General features: G+C 49.1%; 2 protein-coding genes across 4 annotated transcripts in view; both read right to left on the bottom strand.

Moving 5' to 3' along the window:
* Positions 1–2889: 2889 nt before the first annotated feature.
* GPX1 (glutathione peroxidase 1) lies at positions 2890–4810 on the bottom strand. Of its 3 annotated transcripts, none has more exons than XM_054481757.2 (2): positions 3743–4810; positions 2890–3459 (listed from the first exon to the last, which is right to left on the bottom strand). In XM_054481757.2, the coding sequence occupies exons 1-2, from the start codon at positions 3986–3988 to the stop codon at positions 3100–3102; spliced, it is 606 nt and encodes a 201-aa protein (XP_054337732.1). In that variant the 5' UTR covers positions 3989–4810; the 3' UTR covers positions 2890–3099. The 3 variants fall into 3 exon arrangements, with proteins under 3 accessions (XP_054337732.1, XP_054337733.1, XP_054337734.1); XM_054481758.2 differs by having other exon boundaries at positions 3218–3478; XM_054481759.2 differs by lacking the exon at positions 2890–3459 and adding an exon at positions 3523–3600.
* A 49-nt stretch (positions 4811–4859) lies between these two features.
* Positions 4860–18536, bottom strand: part of RHOA (ras homolog family member A) — a 57271-nt gene continuing 43594 nt past the window's right edge. Inside the window, exons 3-5 of the mRNA XM_054481760.2 lie at positions 16475–16595; positions 8219–8349; positions 4860–6101 (exon numbers count right to left, since the gene is read on the bottom strand). Coding sequence (XP_054337735.1) covers positions 5928–6101; positions 8219–8349; positions 16475–16595 — 426 coding nt within the window. The 3' untranslated portion in view covers positions 4860–5927. The remainder of the gene's footprint in view (positions 6102–8218; positions 8350–16474; positions 16596–18536) is intronic.

The following is an 18536-nucleotide window of genomic DNA, read 5'->3' as shown; positions in this document are numbered from 1 at the left end:
CCACCGCACCCAGCCTCACTGTCACTTTTTCCAGGAGGCATGCATGAGCCTCCCTACTGGGCCTGGTCCTCTTATTCTTTTTTTTTTAACTAGTATAAGGTGCACAATTTTTTTCTTGTCTTTTTTTCCTATTCTCAAAGCACAAAACATGCTTTTTTGATAATTATATACTGTCCTTCTGACTTCTTCAGGCACCTGGCAGAGCACGTGGCACAGGACTGGATTATGAATGAATAAGGGAGCAAAGTGCTTTTGGGGAAGAGACATGTAGGACATTAGGGGTCACAGGTAATCTGGGTCTACCCAGATTTACAGGTTGCTATTCTCCATTCCAGGAGTCAGATCTGAAGTCTACAAATGTCAAAAAGCCTTGGCACCATTTGAGTGGATTTTTTTTTTTTTTTTTGAGAAAGAGTCTCGCTCTGTTGCCCAGGCTAAAGTGCAATGGCACAATCTCGGCTCACTGCAACCTCCACCTCCCAGGTTCAGGCAATTCTCCCTGCCTCAGCCTCCCGAGTAGTTGGGATTACAGGCACCCAACACCACACCTGGCTAATTTTTGTATTTTTAGTAGAGACGGGGGGTTTCACCATGTTGGTCAGGCTGGTCTCCAACTCCTAGCCTCAAGTGATCTGCCCTCCTCCGATTACGTGGGATTATAAAATGCTAGGATTATAGGCGTGAGCGTCCATGACTGGCCACTCAGGAGTCTTGATTGCATTTGTGAATGACTAATCTTCTTCCCCAGAAGTTAACAGTCTAGGAGGGGTACAGGGGCTAGCCATCTCAGGGCCCACAGGGCCCGGCATATGATATTCATCACAAATATTGGTCTATTAATATAATAACATTTCCATTCTGGCAGGGCGCAGTGGCTCACGCCTGTAATCCCAGCACTTTGGGAGGCCTAGGCGGGCAGATCACCTGAGGTCAGGAGTTTGAGACCAGCCTGGCCAACATGGCGAAACCCCGTCTCTACTAAAAATATAAAAAGTAGCCAGGCATGGTGGTAGGCACCTGTAATCCCAGCCACTGGGGAGGCTGAGGCAGGAGGATTGCTTAAGTCTTGGGAGGTGGAGGCTGCAGTGAGCTATCATGCCACTGCACCCCAGCCTGGGCAACAGAGTGTGAGACTCCTGAGAGTTCCAAGGAACAACACAGGTAGAGTGAGGTCCAAAGGGGAAGCTGATAGTTCTGCCTGGGTCACCTCAAGGGGGACTCAAAGGCTGGGGCAGAGAGAACCAGAGGGAGGTGGGCCTGTTCAGGAGTTCTCAGGTTGGAGCCAGAGCAGGTCCAGAAGGCCCTACAATCCTTAGTGACCTAAGGGCAGACAAAGGGGAAAAGCAGCAGCAAAGATCGCTGCTTAGGGCAAGAGGAAAAGTCCTTGAGAGTTGGTTCAGACATAAGAAGGATCTTGAGTCACAAATTTGAACACAAATGCTGGGACTCCAGAACCTCTGGTCCAGTCAGCTGGGTGAACAGCACTACCGTGTCTCTGGGTACCTGTTTCCACAAGCGGAAGCTACACCCAGGCCCTGCAGTCCCCCGCACTGCGTTAGGAAATGGCTCCAAATCTGTCTTGAAAGATTATTGCTGCTCATGCCTGTAATCCCAGCACTTTGGGAGCCCGAAGCGGGCGGATCACGAGGTCAGGAGATCGAGACCATCCTGGCTAACACGGTGAAACCCCGTCTCTACTAAAACATTAGAAAAAAATTAGCCGGGCCTGGTGGCCGGCGCCTGTAATCCCAGCTACTCGGGAGGCTGAGGGAGGAGAATAGTGTGAACCCGGGAGGCGGAGCTTGCAGTGAGCCGAGATTATACCACTGCACTCCAGCCTGGGTGACAGAGCAAGACTGTCTCAAAAAAAAAAAAAAAGATTAAAGATTATTGGCAGCAGGGTCAACAGATGGAGAGGCTGGACCTGAGTGGTGCCTGAGAAGCAGCAGCTGGCTTCAAAGACAAGCCCTTATCCTGGGCCTGAATGTGCAATTGCACGTTAAGTGTTGGGCAGGGCATAGTCAGAAGGGCCAGTTAAATTGTAGTTTTCTCACTCTTGAATACATGAGGCAGAAACTTGTAAGATCAGCGTCACAGCAGATACAGGCACTTGGTAGCAACATGGAAAGGTCTAGCCAGGTAACAAAATTTCTAACATTGCATGAGCTTCCGTGTAAAATGGGCTTGTGTGGACCTAACAATTGGAGAGGCCATGACTCCAAATATGAGTGGGGGCTCATGTTATTTTGTGACAGACATTTCAGTGTGCAGCAAGTAGTCAGAAGTCTATTATTTGAGTTAGGCAGTCAACCCTTGCCCTGTGTCTTTTTTGAAGTAAGGACTTTGTTTTAACTGGGTCTTGGGATGGCCCTTTGCATGTTCTGGTGAAGGCAGAAATGCAGGCCAGGAGCCACACTTCCCACAAAGAATGGATCCTACACGCTGCAGACAAAAGGACAGAAAGTTCAGACTTGGCTAGGATAAGGGAAGGAGGATTAAGTTCCCACCACTATGACAATGAGGTTAGAAAAAGTATCCCCAGGCCGTGTGCAGTGGCTCACACCTGTAATCTCAGCACTTTAGGAGGCCGAGGCGGGTGGATCACGAGGTCAGGAGATCGAGACCATCCTGGCTAACACAGTGAAACCCCGTCTCTACTAAACATACAAAAAACTAGCCGGGCGCGGTGGCAGGCGCCTGTAGTCCCAGCTACTCAGGAGGCTGAGGCAGGAGAATGGCGTGAACCCGGGAGGCGGAGCTTGCAGTGAGCCTAGCTTGCGCCACTGCACTCCAGCCTGGGCAATAGAGCGAAACTCCGTCTCAAAAAAAAAAAAAAGAAAAAAAAGGAAAAGAATCCCCAAATGACAATGACACAGGACATACACACAGTTCTGCTGACATCCGGCACTTTATTAGTGGGGAAACTCGCCTTGGTCTGGCAGAGACTGGGATGGACAGGACCAGCGCCCATCTCGAGGAGATATTTTCTGGAAAATCAGGTATTCCTCCCTTGTAGGTTTAGAGGAAACACCCTCATAGATGAAAACCCCCCAGAGAGCAGCGCTGCAACTGCCAAGCAGCCGGGGTAGGAGGGGCGCCCTAGGCACAGCTGGGCCCTTTAGAGAGCAGAGCTTCGATGTCAGGCTCGATGTCAATGGTCTGGAAGCGGCGGCTGTACCTGCGTAGGGGCACACCGTCAGGGCCCACCAGGAACTTCTCAAAGTTCCAGGCAACATCGTTGCGACACACCGGAGACCAGGTGATGAGCTTGGGGTCGGTCATAAGCGCAGTGGCGTCGTCGCTGGGGGCTGGCAGGGCCTCCCGCAGGAAGGCGAAGAGAGGGTGCGCCCCCGCACCGTTCACCTCGCACTTCTCGAAGAGCATGAAGTTGGGCTCGAACCCACCACCAGGTCGGACGTACTTGAGGGAATTCAGAATCTCTTCGTTCTTGGCGTTCTCCTACGGGAGAGAAGGGCAGCTAGGACCCGGGGTCAAGAAGGGGAGGGAAACGTTCTAACCACAAACAAGGGAGTTTTTCTATGAGTCACCAGGATTTTGCCCTCCATGCGCAATCCCAAGGGCGGACAGGAATTTCAGCAGCTACGAGCAACAGAAAGGAAGCGAGAGGGTAGCCAGACTCTCCGCGCGTGGAGCCTATGGCACCTACCAGCACACCGCCGGCGCCCCAGCCACCACTGCAGGTCCGCCCCCGCCCCACCCCGCCCCGCCCCGCCCGGCGCACCTGATGCCCAAACTGGTTGCACGGGAAGCCGAGCACCACCAGGCCCCGGGGTCCGAGGCGCCGCTGCAGCTCGTTCATCTGGGTGTAGTCCCGGACCGTGGTGCCTCAAAGGGACGCCACATTCTCGATAAGTAGTACCTTGCCCCGCAGGGAGCCCAGGCTCACAGGCTCCCCGCCGGCCAGCGGGCGCGCCGAGAAGGAATACACCGACTGGGCCGCCGCCGCCACTAGCCGAGCAGCACACATAGCGCAATTGTCTAAGAATCCAGCGGAACGCCCCGAACAAGCCTTGTGAGGGAAGGCCAGGAGGCGCCTCCTTTTAACTGGCCGGCGGCGGGTCACGTGGGGCAGGCAGTTTTCCGGACCTGAGGGTCCCGCCTCATCCTTCCCCCGCCCTACCCGGAGGGCTCGGCCCCTCCTCTGCCGGGAAAAGGCTGGAGAGTGCGCCCGAGCGGGAGGCGTGCTCCTCCCAAGCCGGGAGGAGCCGCGGGCATGTCTGGTCTGGCCCAGGCAACCAGGCGGCAGCGGTCCAGGTTACCCTTCCAAGGGCTGGGGCCCTCGAGGGCTCCGTTTTTTCTCAGAGGTTCCTCAGTTAGGATGTGGGGTTCGGCATCGGAGGCTAGTGGGCGACGGCAGCAGCTGCAGGAGCTGCCCGTGCACAAACAGCCCTCTTCTCCTGTGCCATGTTACCGGCAATGCAGGGGACAGCCAGAGGGATCTAGGTTTCCGGTCTCCCTCCTCCCTGTCTCCAAAGCGGCACCGCCCTCGTGCGGGTTTTCTAACAGGGCAGAGTCCTGGAAGCTCTGCCCCAACCTCCTGAAGTGGAGCCCAGTAGCTCGCCAGGGCCAAGGAAACGCGGCCGGAGTCCTCCCTCCCTGGCCTCCTCAGTAAGCTGCATTCACCGTACCCCCAAATCTGAACTAGAATGCGGTACAGGGTAATCATTTCCATGTTGTTGGGAGGGACCAGATTAGCTGCTGGGTGGGTGGGAGGTGGGGCACAAGCTAGTCTTTTGCACCCCCTACAAACCTCTCCAGGGTGAGCTAGGCCAGGCAGTCCTTGCATCCTCCTGCCCCCAGCCCTGGAGAGAGCAACACAAACAACAGGATACAGGAAGTTTAGAAAACTGCCTTTATTCTATTAGTAGTTGGAAAAATTAACTGGTACAGAAAAAAAGTTTAGTCAGCTGGAGAGAAGAGAGACTGAGTGCCACCCATTAGAACTGGTGGCTCCTCTGGGAGGGAACCTGGATACAGTGAGGAGAAAAGAGCACTGTGAATTAGAGCCAGACGCTGAAGTCCAAGTGAGACAGGTTATGCCACCTTCCAAAGTGTCTAATTGCCTCAGGCGTGAAACCAATTCCTATTTACTTAGCCCAGCTCCAAGGGGTACTGAGATACATGGGGCCAAAAAGGGGTAATATGGCCATATTTTATCAGAAAAAGTGACAAAACGGGAATTTAAAAAATGAATTTTCCATCTGACTTTATTTCCAAATACACTTTCTTTTTTAAAAAACCAGTACACTTTCTTTGAGGTGACAAATATCAGTATTAGGAAATCCAATTATACAAAAAATACTACATCTAGTCTGGGGTAGATATATTTATTTTTGGTAACATACATTAAGTGGCACTAATTACACAGTAACTATAAGGTAACTAACATGAAACCACATAACTGTAACTCTGCCACAGCTGCATGAACTTGGGCTTTTCTGGCTGAGCCCATTTTCAAAAAACTGCCCACCCCAGAGCTATGCCCACAAAATCTGTTACGGAGTAAAGCCCTGAAGTGGTGACTCACCAGAGTACCTTGCAGCTGACAGATAATAGGCAGGACATGTTAGTTATAAAGTAGTTACAGCCTAATTCACAAAAGTTACCAACTGTTTCTCTTTCTAGAAAGAAGCAAGAAGTTAAGAAATTCCTTGAATTAGCGCCTGGTGTGTCAGGTGGGAGTGCAGAGGAGGGCTGTTAGAGCAGTGTCAAAAGGACTGGTGGGCCAGACAGGTTGGACATCATTAATAATCATAGTTGGCTTCTAAATACTGGTAGCAAGATGACTTCTGATTTGTAATCTTAGGTAAATTATAGATAAATGAAAAAGGCCAGTAATCATACACTAAGATTAATAAACAGCACTTCAAAATTAACCGCATAAGGGTTGTGCTTGCAGCAAGGTTTCACAAGACAAGGCACCCAGATTTTTTCTTCCCACGTCTAGCTTGCAGAGCAGCTCTCGTAGCCATTTCAAAAACCTCTCTCACTCCATCTTTGGTCTTTGCTGAACACTCCATGTACCCAAAAGCGCCAATCCTATTTGCCATATCTCTGCCTTCTTCAGGTTTCACCGGCTCCTAGCAAAGAGAAAAAAATAGTCCTTTTAGCTAATAGTGTGGCATACATATAGTAAGTAGAAAGTATTCAAATTCAGCTAAAAGATTTTTTTTTCTTTTTTTGAGACAGTTTTGCTCTTGTCTGTCGCCCAGGCTGGAGTGCAATGGCATGATCTCAGCTCACTACAACCTTCACCTCCTGGGTTCAAGCGATTCTCCCGCCTCAGCCTCCCGAGTAGCTGAGACTACAGGTGCCCACCACCACGCCCAAATAATTTTTTAGTAGAGATGGGGTTTCACCATTTTGGCCAGGCTGGTCTCGAACTCCTGACCAAGTGATCTGCCCACCTCGGCCTCCTAAAGTGCTAGGATACAGGCATGAGCCACTGTACCCAGCCTAAAAAAAAAAAGACTTTCAAAAGCTGTTAAACTTGGCCAGGTGTGGTGGCTCACACCTGTAATCCCAGCACTTTGGGAGGCTGAGCTGGGCGGATCACGAGTTTAGGAGATCAAGACCATCCTGGCCAACATGGTGAAACCCCTCTTTACTAAAATACAAAAAATCACCTGGGCGTGGTGGTGGGCGCCTGTAACCCCAGCTACTCAGGAGGCTGAGGCAGGGGAATCGCTTAAACCTGGGAGGCGGAGGTTGCAGTGAGCCAAGATCGTGCCACAGCACTCCAGCCTGGCGACAGAGTGAGACTCCTTCTCAAAAAAATAACAAAACTGCTGAACTTATGAAATTTTTAAACTGACATATGGTAACTACCCCCTACCAAACATAAAATCTTTAATAAACATGGTATTCACTGGGAAGCAGAAAGAGGGAAGAGGTCAGAGGAGCCCTGGAAGGTTAAGGAGTCAATCAAGAGCAAAATTACTCAAGCTACCAATCCAGGATTAAATGCCCTGAAGGAAACAAAGCCTACCCTTGACATTCAGACAGAGAAACCTGAGTAAGAGAACTTAGGCTGAAGATCTCAATGCTTCTCCTCCAGTGAGGAAGCCCTGCCATTAGGCCAGCTGGTTTCTGAGAAGCCAAGATGCCACATCCATCATTACTTTTAAAAAGGCATTGGGAGTGGAGGAGAGGGAAGGCATTAGGGCTTTCTATCTGGACTCCCAGCCTTCATGATTTCCTTATCTTTCACAGTTGCCACTAATTTATCTTTGGCCTCACATGTACCAAAGTAATAGCTGGGGAAGGCAATCAAGAGTCTAACAGGGCCGGGCGTGGTGGCTCACGCCTGTAATCCCAGCACACTGGGAGGCCAAGGCGGGCAGATCACCTGAGGTCAGGAGTTTGAGACCAGCCTGACCAACATGGAGAAAACCCATCTCTACTAAAAATACAAAAATTAGCCAGGCGTGGTGACACATGCCTGTAATCCCAGCTACTTGGGAGGCTGAGGCAGGAGAATCACTTAAACCTGGGAGGCTGAGGTTGCAGTGAGCCGAGATAGCACCACTGCACTCCAGTCTGGGCGACAAAAGCAAAACTGTGTCTCAAAAAATAAAAATAAAAAAAAGAGTCTAACAGAGGTCGGGCACAGTGGCTCACACCTGTAATCCCTGCACTTTGGGAGGCAAAAGTGGGCAGATCACTTGAGGTCAGGAGTTCAAGACCAGCCTGGCCAACAGGGTGAAACTCCATCTATACTTTAAAAAAAAAAAAAAAAAAAAATTAGCGGGGCATGGTGGAGGGCGCCTGTAGTCCCAGCTACTCAGGAGTCTGGGCAGAAGAATCGCTTGAACCCCAAAGGCAGAGGTTGCAGTGAGCTGAGATTGCGCCACTGCACTCCAGCCTGGGTGACAGAATGAGACTCCATATCCAAAAAAAGAAAGTTTCTACATCTAGAGCCACTGACTACTAGCTACTGATGAAATGGTTCATTCTCAGGCCAGCAGTCCTTATGGGCATAGCACTACCTCATAAAAAAAAATTCCATCTCACAGGACTGGTGAACTATCTTAGGGATCTTCTGTGAAGATCCCAATTAATGAGGGTCAGAGGGCCACAGAGGGGCTTCTGAGCCTCTAAAACAACCTGGCCTGTGAAGGTTCCTGCTGGGCTCCCCAAACCTCCAAACTTGGGGCCCTAGTTCAAGAATACAAGACAGTCCTGCCCCAGATCATGCCTGCTTCATCTTGGCTAGCTCCCGCCTTGTGTGCTCATCATTCCGAAGATCCTTCTTATTCCCAACCAGGATGATGGGCACGTTGGGACAGAAATGCTTGACTTCTGGGGTCCACTTTTCTGGGATGTTTTCTGAAAGAAAAATGTAGAGAATTTGGGGATACATACAATTCTATCTTGAAGACTTTCCAAGAACCTCAGTGAAATTGCAGAGACACTTTCTTTGTGGCTTCAGAAGAATGCTAGACATTTAATGAAACCCACTAGTTTCAAAACCATAAAAAAGGAGAAATATAATCCCTTTCCTTTAAACAGAGAACCAACAGCTTTTTCTCAGTCCAGCCAAGAGTGGTACTGAGCATCTCTGTAGGTGGGGCCCGAGTAAGGGCTCTGGAGGAGCAAAAGATCCACCACACAAGGTAGTTTCACGGGGGGCACTTCCTGCCCCACAAAGGCAGGCACTTTACAGGACATCTGTCAAAGCTGGTAGATGATTCTGACATAGCTTACAGAAGGGGTCCCCATTCTAGGGCAGCAGCTGACCCAGGGTCTACATGCTCTTTTTCTAACTTGTTCGTGGACTCTCAGCATAACTTCTACCCTATGGGGTTTACTGGTATTTCAAATGGCTCAAGAGTGACTTTTGGCTGGGAGCGGTGGCTCACACCTGTAAACCCAGCACTTTGGGAGGCCGAGGTGGGCGGATCATGAGGTCGGGAGATCAAGACCATCCTGGCTAACACAGTGAAACCCCGTCGCTACTAAAAATACAAAAAAAATTAGCCGGGTGTGGTGGTGGGCGCCTGTAGTCTCAGCTATTCGGGGGGCTGAGGCAGGAGAATGGCGTGAACCCGGGAGGCAGAGCTTGCTGTGAGCCGAGATTGCGCCACTGCACTCCTGGACGACAGAGCAAGACTCCGTCTCAAAAAAAAAAAAAAAAGTGACTTTTGAAAATAACCAAAAGAGGCTGGGCATGGTGACTCATACCTGTAATCCCAGCACTTTTGAGAGGCTGAGGCAAGTAGACAGCTTGGGCCTAGGAGCTCAAGAATAGCCTATGCAACATGGCTAAACCCCATCTCCAGCCAGCGTGGTGGCTCGTGCCTGTAATCCCAGCACTTTGGGAGGCCGAGGTGGGTGGATCACCAGAGGTCAGGAGTTCGAGACCAGCCTGGCCAACGTGGCGAAACCTCATCTCTACTAAAATTACAAAAATTAGCTGGGCACGGTGGCGCGCACCTGTAGTCCCAGCTACTTGGGAGGCTGAGGCAGAAGAAACACTTGAACCCAGGAGGTGGAGGTTGTGATGAGTCGAGATCGCGACACTATACTCACTCCAGCCTGGGCAACAGAGTGAGACTCTGTATCAAAAAAATCAAAAACCCCACCTCCACAAAAACATACAAAAACTTAGTAGTTTACAGTGGTACATGTGCCTGCATTTCCACCTACTTGGGAGGCTGAGGTGGGAGGATCACTGGAGCCCAGGATTCAAGGTAGCAGTGAGCTATGATCACGCTACTACTGCACTCCAGCCAGGGTGACAAAGTGAGACTTCATCTCTTAAAAACAAATAATTGGCTGGGCGCAGTGGCTCACATCTATAATCCCAAAACTTTGGGAGGCTGAGGCAGGTGGATTGCCTTAGGTCAGGAGTTCGAGACCAGTCTGGCCAACATGGTGAAACCCCATCTCTATTAAAAATACAAAAAGATTGCCAGGCGCAGTGGCTCACGCCTATAATCCCAGCACTGTGGAAGGCCGGGGCGGGTGGATCACCTCAGGTTGGGAGTTGGAGACCAGCATGACCAACATGGATAAACCCCGTCTCTACTAAAAATACAAAATTAGCTGGGCGTGGTGGCGCATGCCTGCAATCCCAACTACTCGGGAGGCTGAGGCTGGAGAATCACTTGAACCCGGGAGGCGGAGGTTGCGGTGAGCCGAGATCGTGCCATTGCACTCCAGCCTGGGCAACAAGAGTGAAACTCCATCTCAAAAACAACAAAACAAAACAAAAAAATTAACTGGGCATGGTGGTGCATGCCTGTAATCCCAGCTACTAGGGAGGCTGAGGCAGGGAAATTCCTTGAAGCAGGGAGGTGGAGGTTGTAGTTAGCCAAGATCGTGCCACTGCCTTCCAGCCTGGGTGACACAGCGAGACTCCGTCTCAAAAAAAAAAAAAAATAAATAAATAAAAATAAATAGGCCAGGCGCAGTGGTTCATCAGGCCTGTAATCTCAGCACTTTGGGAGGCCGAGGCGGGTGGATCAGGAGTTCGAGACCAGTCTGGCCAACATGTTGAAACCCTGTCTCTACTAATAATACAAAAATTAGTCGAGCATGGTGGTGCATGCCTGTAATCCCAGCTACTTGGGAGGCTGAGGCAGAAGTGCTTGAACCCGGGAGGCAGAGTGCAGTGAGCCGAGATCGCACCATTGCACTCCAGCCTGCGTGACAAGAGCAAAAGTCTGTCTGAAAAAAACAAAAATAAAAATAAATAAAACAAAACAGCATACAACCATGACCCACCTCTACAAATGTTATTTGTAATATTTACTGTTACTGGGTTTACTGTTGTTATTTTCTGATTTACTTTTTTGGGGGCATTGAGGGGAGCCTATTCTGTCTTCCCTCATCTAGAAGAGAAGTTCTTTTTTTCTTTTTTTTTAAGATGGAATCTTGCTCTGTCGCCCAGGCTGGAGCACAGTGGTGCGATCTCAGCTCACTACAACCTCTGCCTCCCAGGTTCAAGCAATTCTCCTGCCTCAGCCTCCCGAGTAGCTGGTATTACAGGCACCCGCCACCACGCCCGGATGATTTTTTTGTATTTTTAGTAGAGACAGGGCTTCACCATGTTGGCCAGGCTGGTCTTGAACTCCTGACCTCAGGATCCACCCACCTTGGCCTCCCAAAGTGCTGGGATTACAGGTGTGAGCCACAGTGCCTGGCCTAGAATAGATGTTCTATTAGTAGGTGCTGTAGTTATTTCCTGAATATGTGAAATTATACCAATAGTCTACCCCCTTCCTGGAGTTTGAGGTACATAGAATTTGAATACATTGACTGTCGTCACTTTTGGTGAATAAATTTTCAAACTTTATCTATTTTTTTTTTTTTTTTGAGACAAGAGTCTCACTCGGTCACCTAGGCTGGAGTGCAGTGATGCGATCTCGGCTCACTGCAACCTCTGCCTCCCAGGTTCAAGCAATTCTCCTGCCTCAGCCTCCTGAGTAGCTGGGATTACAGGTACACGCCACTATACTCGGCTAAGTTTTGTATTTTTAGTAGCGACGGGATTTCACTATGTTGGCCAGGCTGGTCTCAAACTCCTGACCTCAGGTGATCCGCCAGCCTTGGCCTCCCAAAGTGCTGGGGTTACAGTCATGAGTCACCGCACCTGGCCCAAACTTAATTTTAAATGTTTAATTCAGTATGTAGATCATGTGTAATCTCTCCCAGCCCCAAAGTAATGTGATCATATCAGGGCACATTACTTTACATGGATTTACAGTAGGGTTTCCCAGGGGGACTTTGGGAATTCCAGAGAACTAGATAGAGAAAAGAAATCTTTATCTACATCAGGAGTCAGAAAATAAAATCTTGCCCAGAGTAGACATAGGGTCTCACTATGTTGATCAGACTGGTCTCAAGCTCTTGAGCTCAAGTGATCCTCCCACCTCGGCCTCTCAAAGCTCTGGGATTATAGATGTGAACCACTGTGTGCCTGGTCTATATATTAATTTAAAAGCTTAGGCTGGGTGCGCTGGCTCACGCCTGTAATCCCAGCACGTTGGGAGGCCAAGGCAGGTAGATCACGAGGTCAAGAGATCGAGACTATCCTGGCCAACATGGTGAAACCCTGTCTCTAATAAAAATATAAAAATTAGCTGGGTGTGGTGGCACATGCCTGTAGTCCCAGGTACTTGGGAGGCTGAGGCAAGAGAACCGCTTGAACCTGGGAGGCGGACGTTGCAGTGAGCCGAGATCGCACCACTGCACTCCAACCTGGCAACAGAGCAAGACTCCATCTCGAAAAATAAATAAATAAATAAATAAATAAAAACAGTATCTCTGGGTCTCAAAGGAGGTCTTTGGCTTTCAACCTCTTCCTTTTTTATACTATAGTCATGACTTGTTTCCTTCTGGCCCCTCCCACAGAGGGGAAGACCGAGAAAAGAGAGCCACAGTAGAAAGTAAATAGGCAAATTGGTCTCCTCTCTGATGTACATGCACACCTGTGGATAGGGTCTGCATGCTGGAGAATGCTGCACTCTCACCGGTTATCACTGCAGGAGAGTTTAATAGATAGGTGGGGCCCTTTTTCTGAGCTGACTGACCTAGCTTGATTTTGTTATGGGCCATTTAAAAGTTCTCAGTTATCTTGACTAGGGAGTCAGGGCAGAATCCCACCAGTAATTTGCCTCAGTAACATGTGTCATCAGAAGTCAAATGTCTGTATCAACAAAATAAAGAGCTATTAAATAGGAGTGGTGAGAGTGAAAAAAATACCATATAAATAAAAAGAAAATAAACTGGTGGCTGGGTGCAGTGGCTCACGCCTGTAATCCCACCACTCTGGGATTGCCTGAGGTCAGGAATTCAAGACTACCGTGGCCAATGTGGTAAAACCCCACCTCTACTAAAAATACAAAAAAAATTAGCCAGGCGTGGTTGCACACGCCTGTAATCCCAGCTACTTGGGAGGCTGAGGTAGGAGAAATGCTTGAACCCTACTGGATTGTGCCATTGTACTCCAGCCTGGGCGACAAGGCAAGACTATCTAAACCGAACCAAACCAAAACAAACAAAAATAAACTGAGCATGATGGCTCACACCTGTAATCCCAGCACTTTGGGAGGCCAAGGTGTGGGAAGATCACTTGAGGCCAGGAGTTCAAGACCAACTTGGGCCAACATAGAGAAACCTCATTTCTCTCTCTCTTTTTTTTTTTTGAGACAGAGTCTCACTCTGTCACCCAGGCTGGAGTGCAGTGGCGCAATCTCGACTCACAGCAACCTCTGCCTCCCAGGTTCAAGTGATTTTTCTCTTGCCTCAGCCTCCCAAGTAGCTGGAATTACGGGCTCGCACCACCATGCCCGGCTAATTTTTGTATTATTAGTAGAGATGGGGTTTTGTCATGTTGGCCAGGCTGGTCCCAGACTCCTGGCCTCAAGTGATCTGCCCGGCTCGGCCTCCCAAAGTGCTGGGGTTACAGGTATGTGAGCCACCACGCTCAGCTGCAAAACCCCATGTCTACAAAAAAAAAAAAAAAAATTTTTTTTTTGAGACAGAGTTTCGCTCTTGTTGCCCAGGCTGGAGCACCAAGGTGTGGGAAGATCACTTGAGGCCAGGAGTTCAAGACCAACTTGGGCCAACATAGAGAAACCCCATTTCTCTCTCTCTTTTTTTTTTTTGAGACAGAGTCTCACTCTGTCACCCAGGCTGGAGTGCAGTGGCACAATCTCGACTCACAGCAACCTCTGCCTCCCGGGTTCAAGTGATTTTCTCTTGCCTCAGCCTCCCGAGTAGCTGGGATTACAGGCATGCGCCACCGTGCCCAGCTAATTTTTGTATTTTTAGTAGAGATGGGATTTCACCATGTTGGCCAGGCTGGTCTTGAACTCCTGACCTCAGGTGATCGGCCTACCTCAGCCTCCCAAAGTGCTGGGATTACAGGCATGAGCCACCATGCCCGGCCTAAAAAATACAAAAATTAACCAAGCGCAGCAGTTTGTGCCTGTAGTCCCAACTACTGGGGGGGACTGAGATGGGAGGATTGTTTGAGCCCAGGAGGTCGAGGCAGCAGTAAGTTGTATCTGCAACTGCACTCAAGACTGCGCAAGAAAGCGAGACCCTGTCTCAAAAAGAAAAAAGTGAGACTGAAGAGACAAAATGTTTTGCTCTGGAGGCAGTTTTTTCCCTCAAGAATTACACACTAGATAACGAGGGCAAAGGCACACAGTCCTTCTCATTCCGACAGGAGCTAGGTGAAGTTATTTATGTATGAATCTGATAGGAGAGTGTCAACTAGCTCAAATTTTCTCTGTGGCCTAAAGCTCTGCCCAGCCTCCAGGGCCTTCCAGCAGCTTCACAAAAGGAAGTCATATTAGTTTGAAAGCCAAAACTAGGCTGGGTGCTGTGGCTCACACCTGTAATCCCAGCACTTTGGGAGGCCAAGGTGGGTGGATCACCAGAGGTCAGAAGTTCGAGAGAAGCCTGGCCAACATGGAGAAACCCGGTCTCTACTAAAAATACAAAAATTAGCCAGGCGTGGGGGCGTATGCCTGTAGTCCAAGCTACTTGGGAGGCTGAGACAGGAGAATTGCTTGAACCTGGAAGGCGGAGGTTGCAGTGAGCTGAGATTGTGCCACTAAACTCCAGCCTGGGCAATAGAGCGAGACCCTGCCTGTAAATCAATCAATCAATCAATCAATCAATCATAACTGCTGAAAATGATCTAAGTGAACCAATGGCATGGAATACGTGCTCTTTCTCTGTCCTGGGACATACTGCACAGAGGACTCAATCTTAGCTTGGCTCCTTGGGCCAGCATGACCTTAAACAAGTGGCTCAATGTCTTGGAGCAACCCCAGTTATCATCATTAAGGTGGGGACAACCATAACAACACAATCACTCTAACACTAACTATCCAGGCAACCCGAGGCCACAAGCAGACCCTCAAAGGCTGTTTGTGGTAATGATGACAACATCCTTGACCCACCTGCTGCCCTGTCATGACAGGGAGGACTGCAGCACAAGTTTATTAATAGACACCTCATCATCTTCAGCACAAACCGAAAGCAAGTTTTTTCAAGCCTGGTTTCACAGAATGTCAGGTCAGCATTCTTCAGTCTTTTTCTAAAGAATACTGACTTCTGGGCCAGGTACGGTGGCTCACGCCTGTAATCCCAACACTTTGGGAGGCCGAGGCAGGCGGATCATGAGGTCAGGAGATCAAGATCATCCTGGCTAACATGGTGAAAACCCCATCTCTACTAAAAAATACAAACAATTAGCCAGGCGTAGTGGCGGGCACCTGTAGTCCCAGCTACTCGGGTGGCTGAGGCAGGAGAATGGCGTCAATCCAGGAGGCAGAGCTTGCAGTGAGCTGAAATTGAGCCACTGCAATCCAGCCTGGGAGACAGAGCAAGACTCCCTCTCAAAAAAAAAAAAAAAAAAAAAAAAAAGAATACTGACTTACTGACTTCTGAATTATGTGGCTGTGTTTAGGCTAATGAAATGATCACATTCAAGCTTCTATCAGCTAAGACACTTCAGAAAAAGGCTAAGACAGGGAAACCAAAAAAAAAGTCCTTCCCCAAAAGAGATGGCTTTATATTTGGAACTCATCTAGTTTGCCCATCTTTTTTTTTTTTTTTTTTTGGGGGAGATGGAGTCTGCAGTGCAGTGGCACGATCTTGGCTCACTGCAACTTCCGCTTCCCAGGCTCAAGTGATTCTCCTGCCTCAGCCCCTGGAATAGCTGGGATTACAGGCGCACGCCACCACACCCAGCTAATTTTTGTATTTTAGTAGAGACAGCGGTTCACCATGTTGCCTAGGCTGGTCTCAAACTCCTGACCTCAGGTGATCTGCCAGCCTCGGCCTCCCAAAGTGCTAGGATTACAGGTGTCAGCCACCGCACCAACCTTAGTTTACTCATCTTTGTATTTGGAATTCATCTAGTTTACAAGGCAGTTAGATTTTTAAATAACATTTAATATTATTTAGTAATAATAATAATTATTATTTTGGGGATAGAGTCTTGCTCTGTCGCTCAGTCTGGAATGCAATGCCATAATCTCGGCTCACTGCAATCTCTGCCTACCAGGTTCAAATGATTCTCCTGCCTCGGCCTCCCAAGTACCTGGGACTACAGGCGTGCACCACCATGCCTGGCTAATTTTTTCGTACTTTTAGTAAAGACGGGGTTTCACCATGTTGGCCAGGTTGGTCTCGAACTCCTGACCCTCAGGTGATCCACCCGTCTGGGCCTCCCAAAATGCGGGGATTACAGGTGTGAGCCACCGTGCCCTGCCTAGGTGGATACATTTTAAATACAGTAGCCATGGGAGACCTAGGCTGAAAGGGACCCAAGGCCCATGCTCTACAATCCCAAACTCCAGGACTCTGGCCACTGATGATGATTGCTTCTCTGAAGTTCATGTCTGCTTTTCAGCCACTTGATGCCCACAAACCAGATGCCAACTAGCTACACAGGCAGTGACAAATATCAGGGTGCAGGGCCACTCACCTAAACTATCAGGGCTGTCGATGGAAAAACACATCAGTATAACATCAGTATCTGGGTAGGAGAGGGGCCTCAGGCGATCATAATCTTCCTGCCCAGCTGTGTCCCACAAAGCCAACTCTACCTGTAATGGGAAAAACAACCACAAGAGTGCAAAGTTAATCCCCCCACCCACTTTTAGAAAAAGTGATACTTACCATAGTACACTGAAATGGCAGACGGTCTGAAACAGTAAAACATAGGAGTATTTACATTTTTTTCTTTTTTGTTTTTTTTTGAGATGCAGTCTTGCTCTGTCACCCAGGCTAGAGTGCAGTGGCACGATCTCTGCTCCCTGCAAGCTCCACCTCCCAGGTTCACACCATTCTCCTGCCTCGGCCTCCAGAGTAGCTGGGACTACAGGTGCCCACCACCACGCCCGGCTACTTTTTTGTATTTTTAATAGAAACAGGGTTTCACTGTGTTAGCCAGGATGGTCTGGATCTCCTGACCTCATGATCTGCCCCCCTCGGCCTCCCAAAGTGCTGGGATTACAGGCGTGAGCCACCGCGCCTGGCCTTTTTTTTTTTTTTTTTTTTTTTTGAGACGGAGTCTCACTCTGTTGCTCAGACTGGAGTGCAGTGGCAAGATCTTGGCTCACTGCAAGCTCTGCTCCCGGGTTCACACCATTCTCCTGCCTCAGCCTCCTGAGTAGCTGGGACTACAGGCGCCCACCACCACGCTCAGCTAATTTTTTGTAGTTTTAGTAGAGACGGGGTTTCACCATGTTAGCCAGGATGGTCTTGATCTCCTGACCTCGTGATCCACCTGCCTCGGCCTCCCAAAGTGCTGGGATTACAGGCATGAGCCACCACACCCGGCCGAGTATTTACTTTTATAAGCATCAATCTCAAATGAGAGTATATTTAAATTATTTTAGGTTGAAATTTCTCAAAATTGAAAATCTGAGAACCTACCTCTACAAAAACACCTTAAAAATTAGCTGAGTGTGGCCGGGCACGGTGGCTCATGCCTGTAATCCTAGCACTTTGGGAGGCTGAGGGGGGCTGATTGCCTGAGCTCAGGAGTTCGAGACCAGCCTGGGCAACATGGTGAAACCCCGTCCCTATTAAAATACAAGAGAAATTAGCCAGGCATGGCAGCGTGCGTCTGTAGTCCCAGCTACTCGAGAGGCTAAGGCAGGAGAATTGCTTGAACTCAAGAGGCAGAGGTTGCAGTGAGCTGAGATCGCGCCACTGCACTCCAGCACTCCAGCCTGGATGACAAAGCGAGCCCCCGTCTCTACAAAAATTAAAAAATAAATAAATAAAACTTAGCTGAGTGTGGGCCGGGCGTGGTGGCTCACGCCTGTAATCCCAGCACTTTGGGAGGCCAAGGCGGGCAGATCACCTGAGGTCGGAAGTTCGAGACCAGCCTGACCAATGTGGAGAAACCCCATCTCTACTAAAAACACAAAATTAGCTGGGCGTGGTGAAGCATGCCTGTAATCCCAGCTACTCAGGAGGCTGAGGCTGAGGCGGGAGAATCGCTTGAACCCAGGAGGCGGAGGTTGCAATGAGCCGAGATTGCACCACTGCACTCCAGCCTGGCCAACAAGAGCGAAACTCCATTTCAAAAAAAAAAAAAAAATTAGCTGACCGTGGTGGTGCACGCCTGTAGTCCCAGCTACTTGGGAGACTGAGGTGGGAGGACTGCTTGAGCCCGGGAGGCTGCAGTTGCAGTAAGCAGAGATTGTGCCACTGCACTGCAGCCTAGGCAGCAAGACCTTGACTCAATTAGGAAAAAAACAAAAAAACAAAACAGATACTAGAACTGAACCAAGTGGCACAATTCAAAATGTCAAGTCAAAAATAACTCTGTAGCTTATAAAAGTGTTTAATTATAAATAACATTCTACTAGGAAAGAAAGCAGACAGGAGGGAAGAAATCAAATTTTAAATAATATTCCACCAGGCACACAGGCAAAAGAGGAAGATACAAGACTAAGTAAATTTTCTGCTATAATGTGGAAACCATGGAGACAAATCTGTATTTTGAGTTGGTAGGTAGGAAAAGACACCATGCT

The sequence above is a fragment of the Pongo pygmaeus genome, chromosome 2 (genome assembly GCF_028885625.2).
Source record: "Pongo pygmaeus isolate AG05252 chromosome 2, NHGRI_mPonPyg2-v2.0_pri, whole genome shotgun sequence".
NCBI classification, from domain to species: domain Eukaryota; kingdom Metazoa; phylum Chordata; class Mammalia; order Primates; family Hominidae; genus Pongo; species Pongo pygmaeus.
This window is presented reverse-complemented; position numbering and strand designations above follow the sequence as displayed.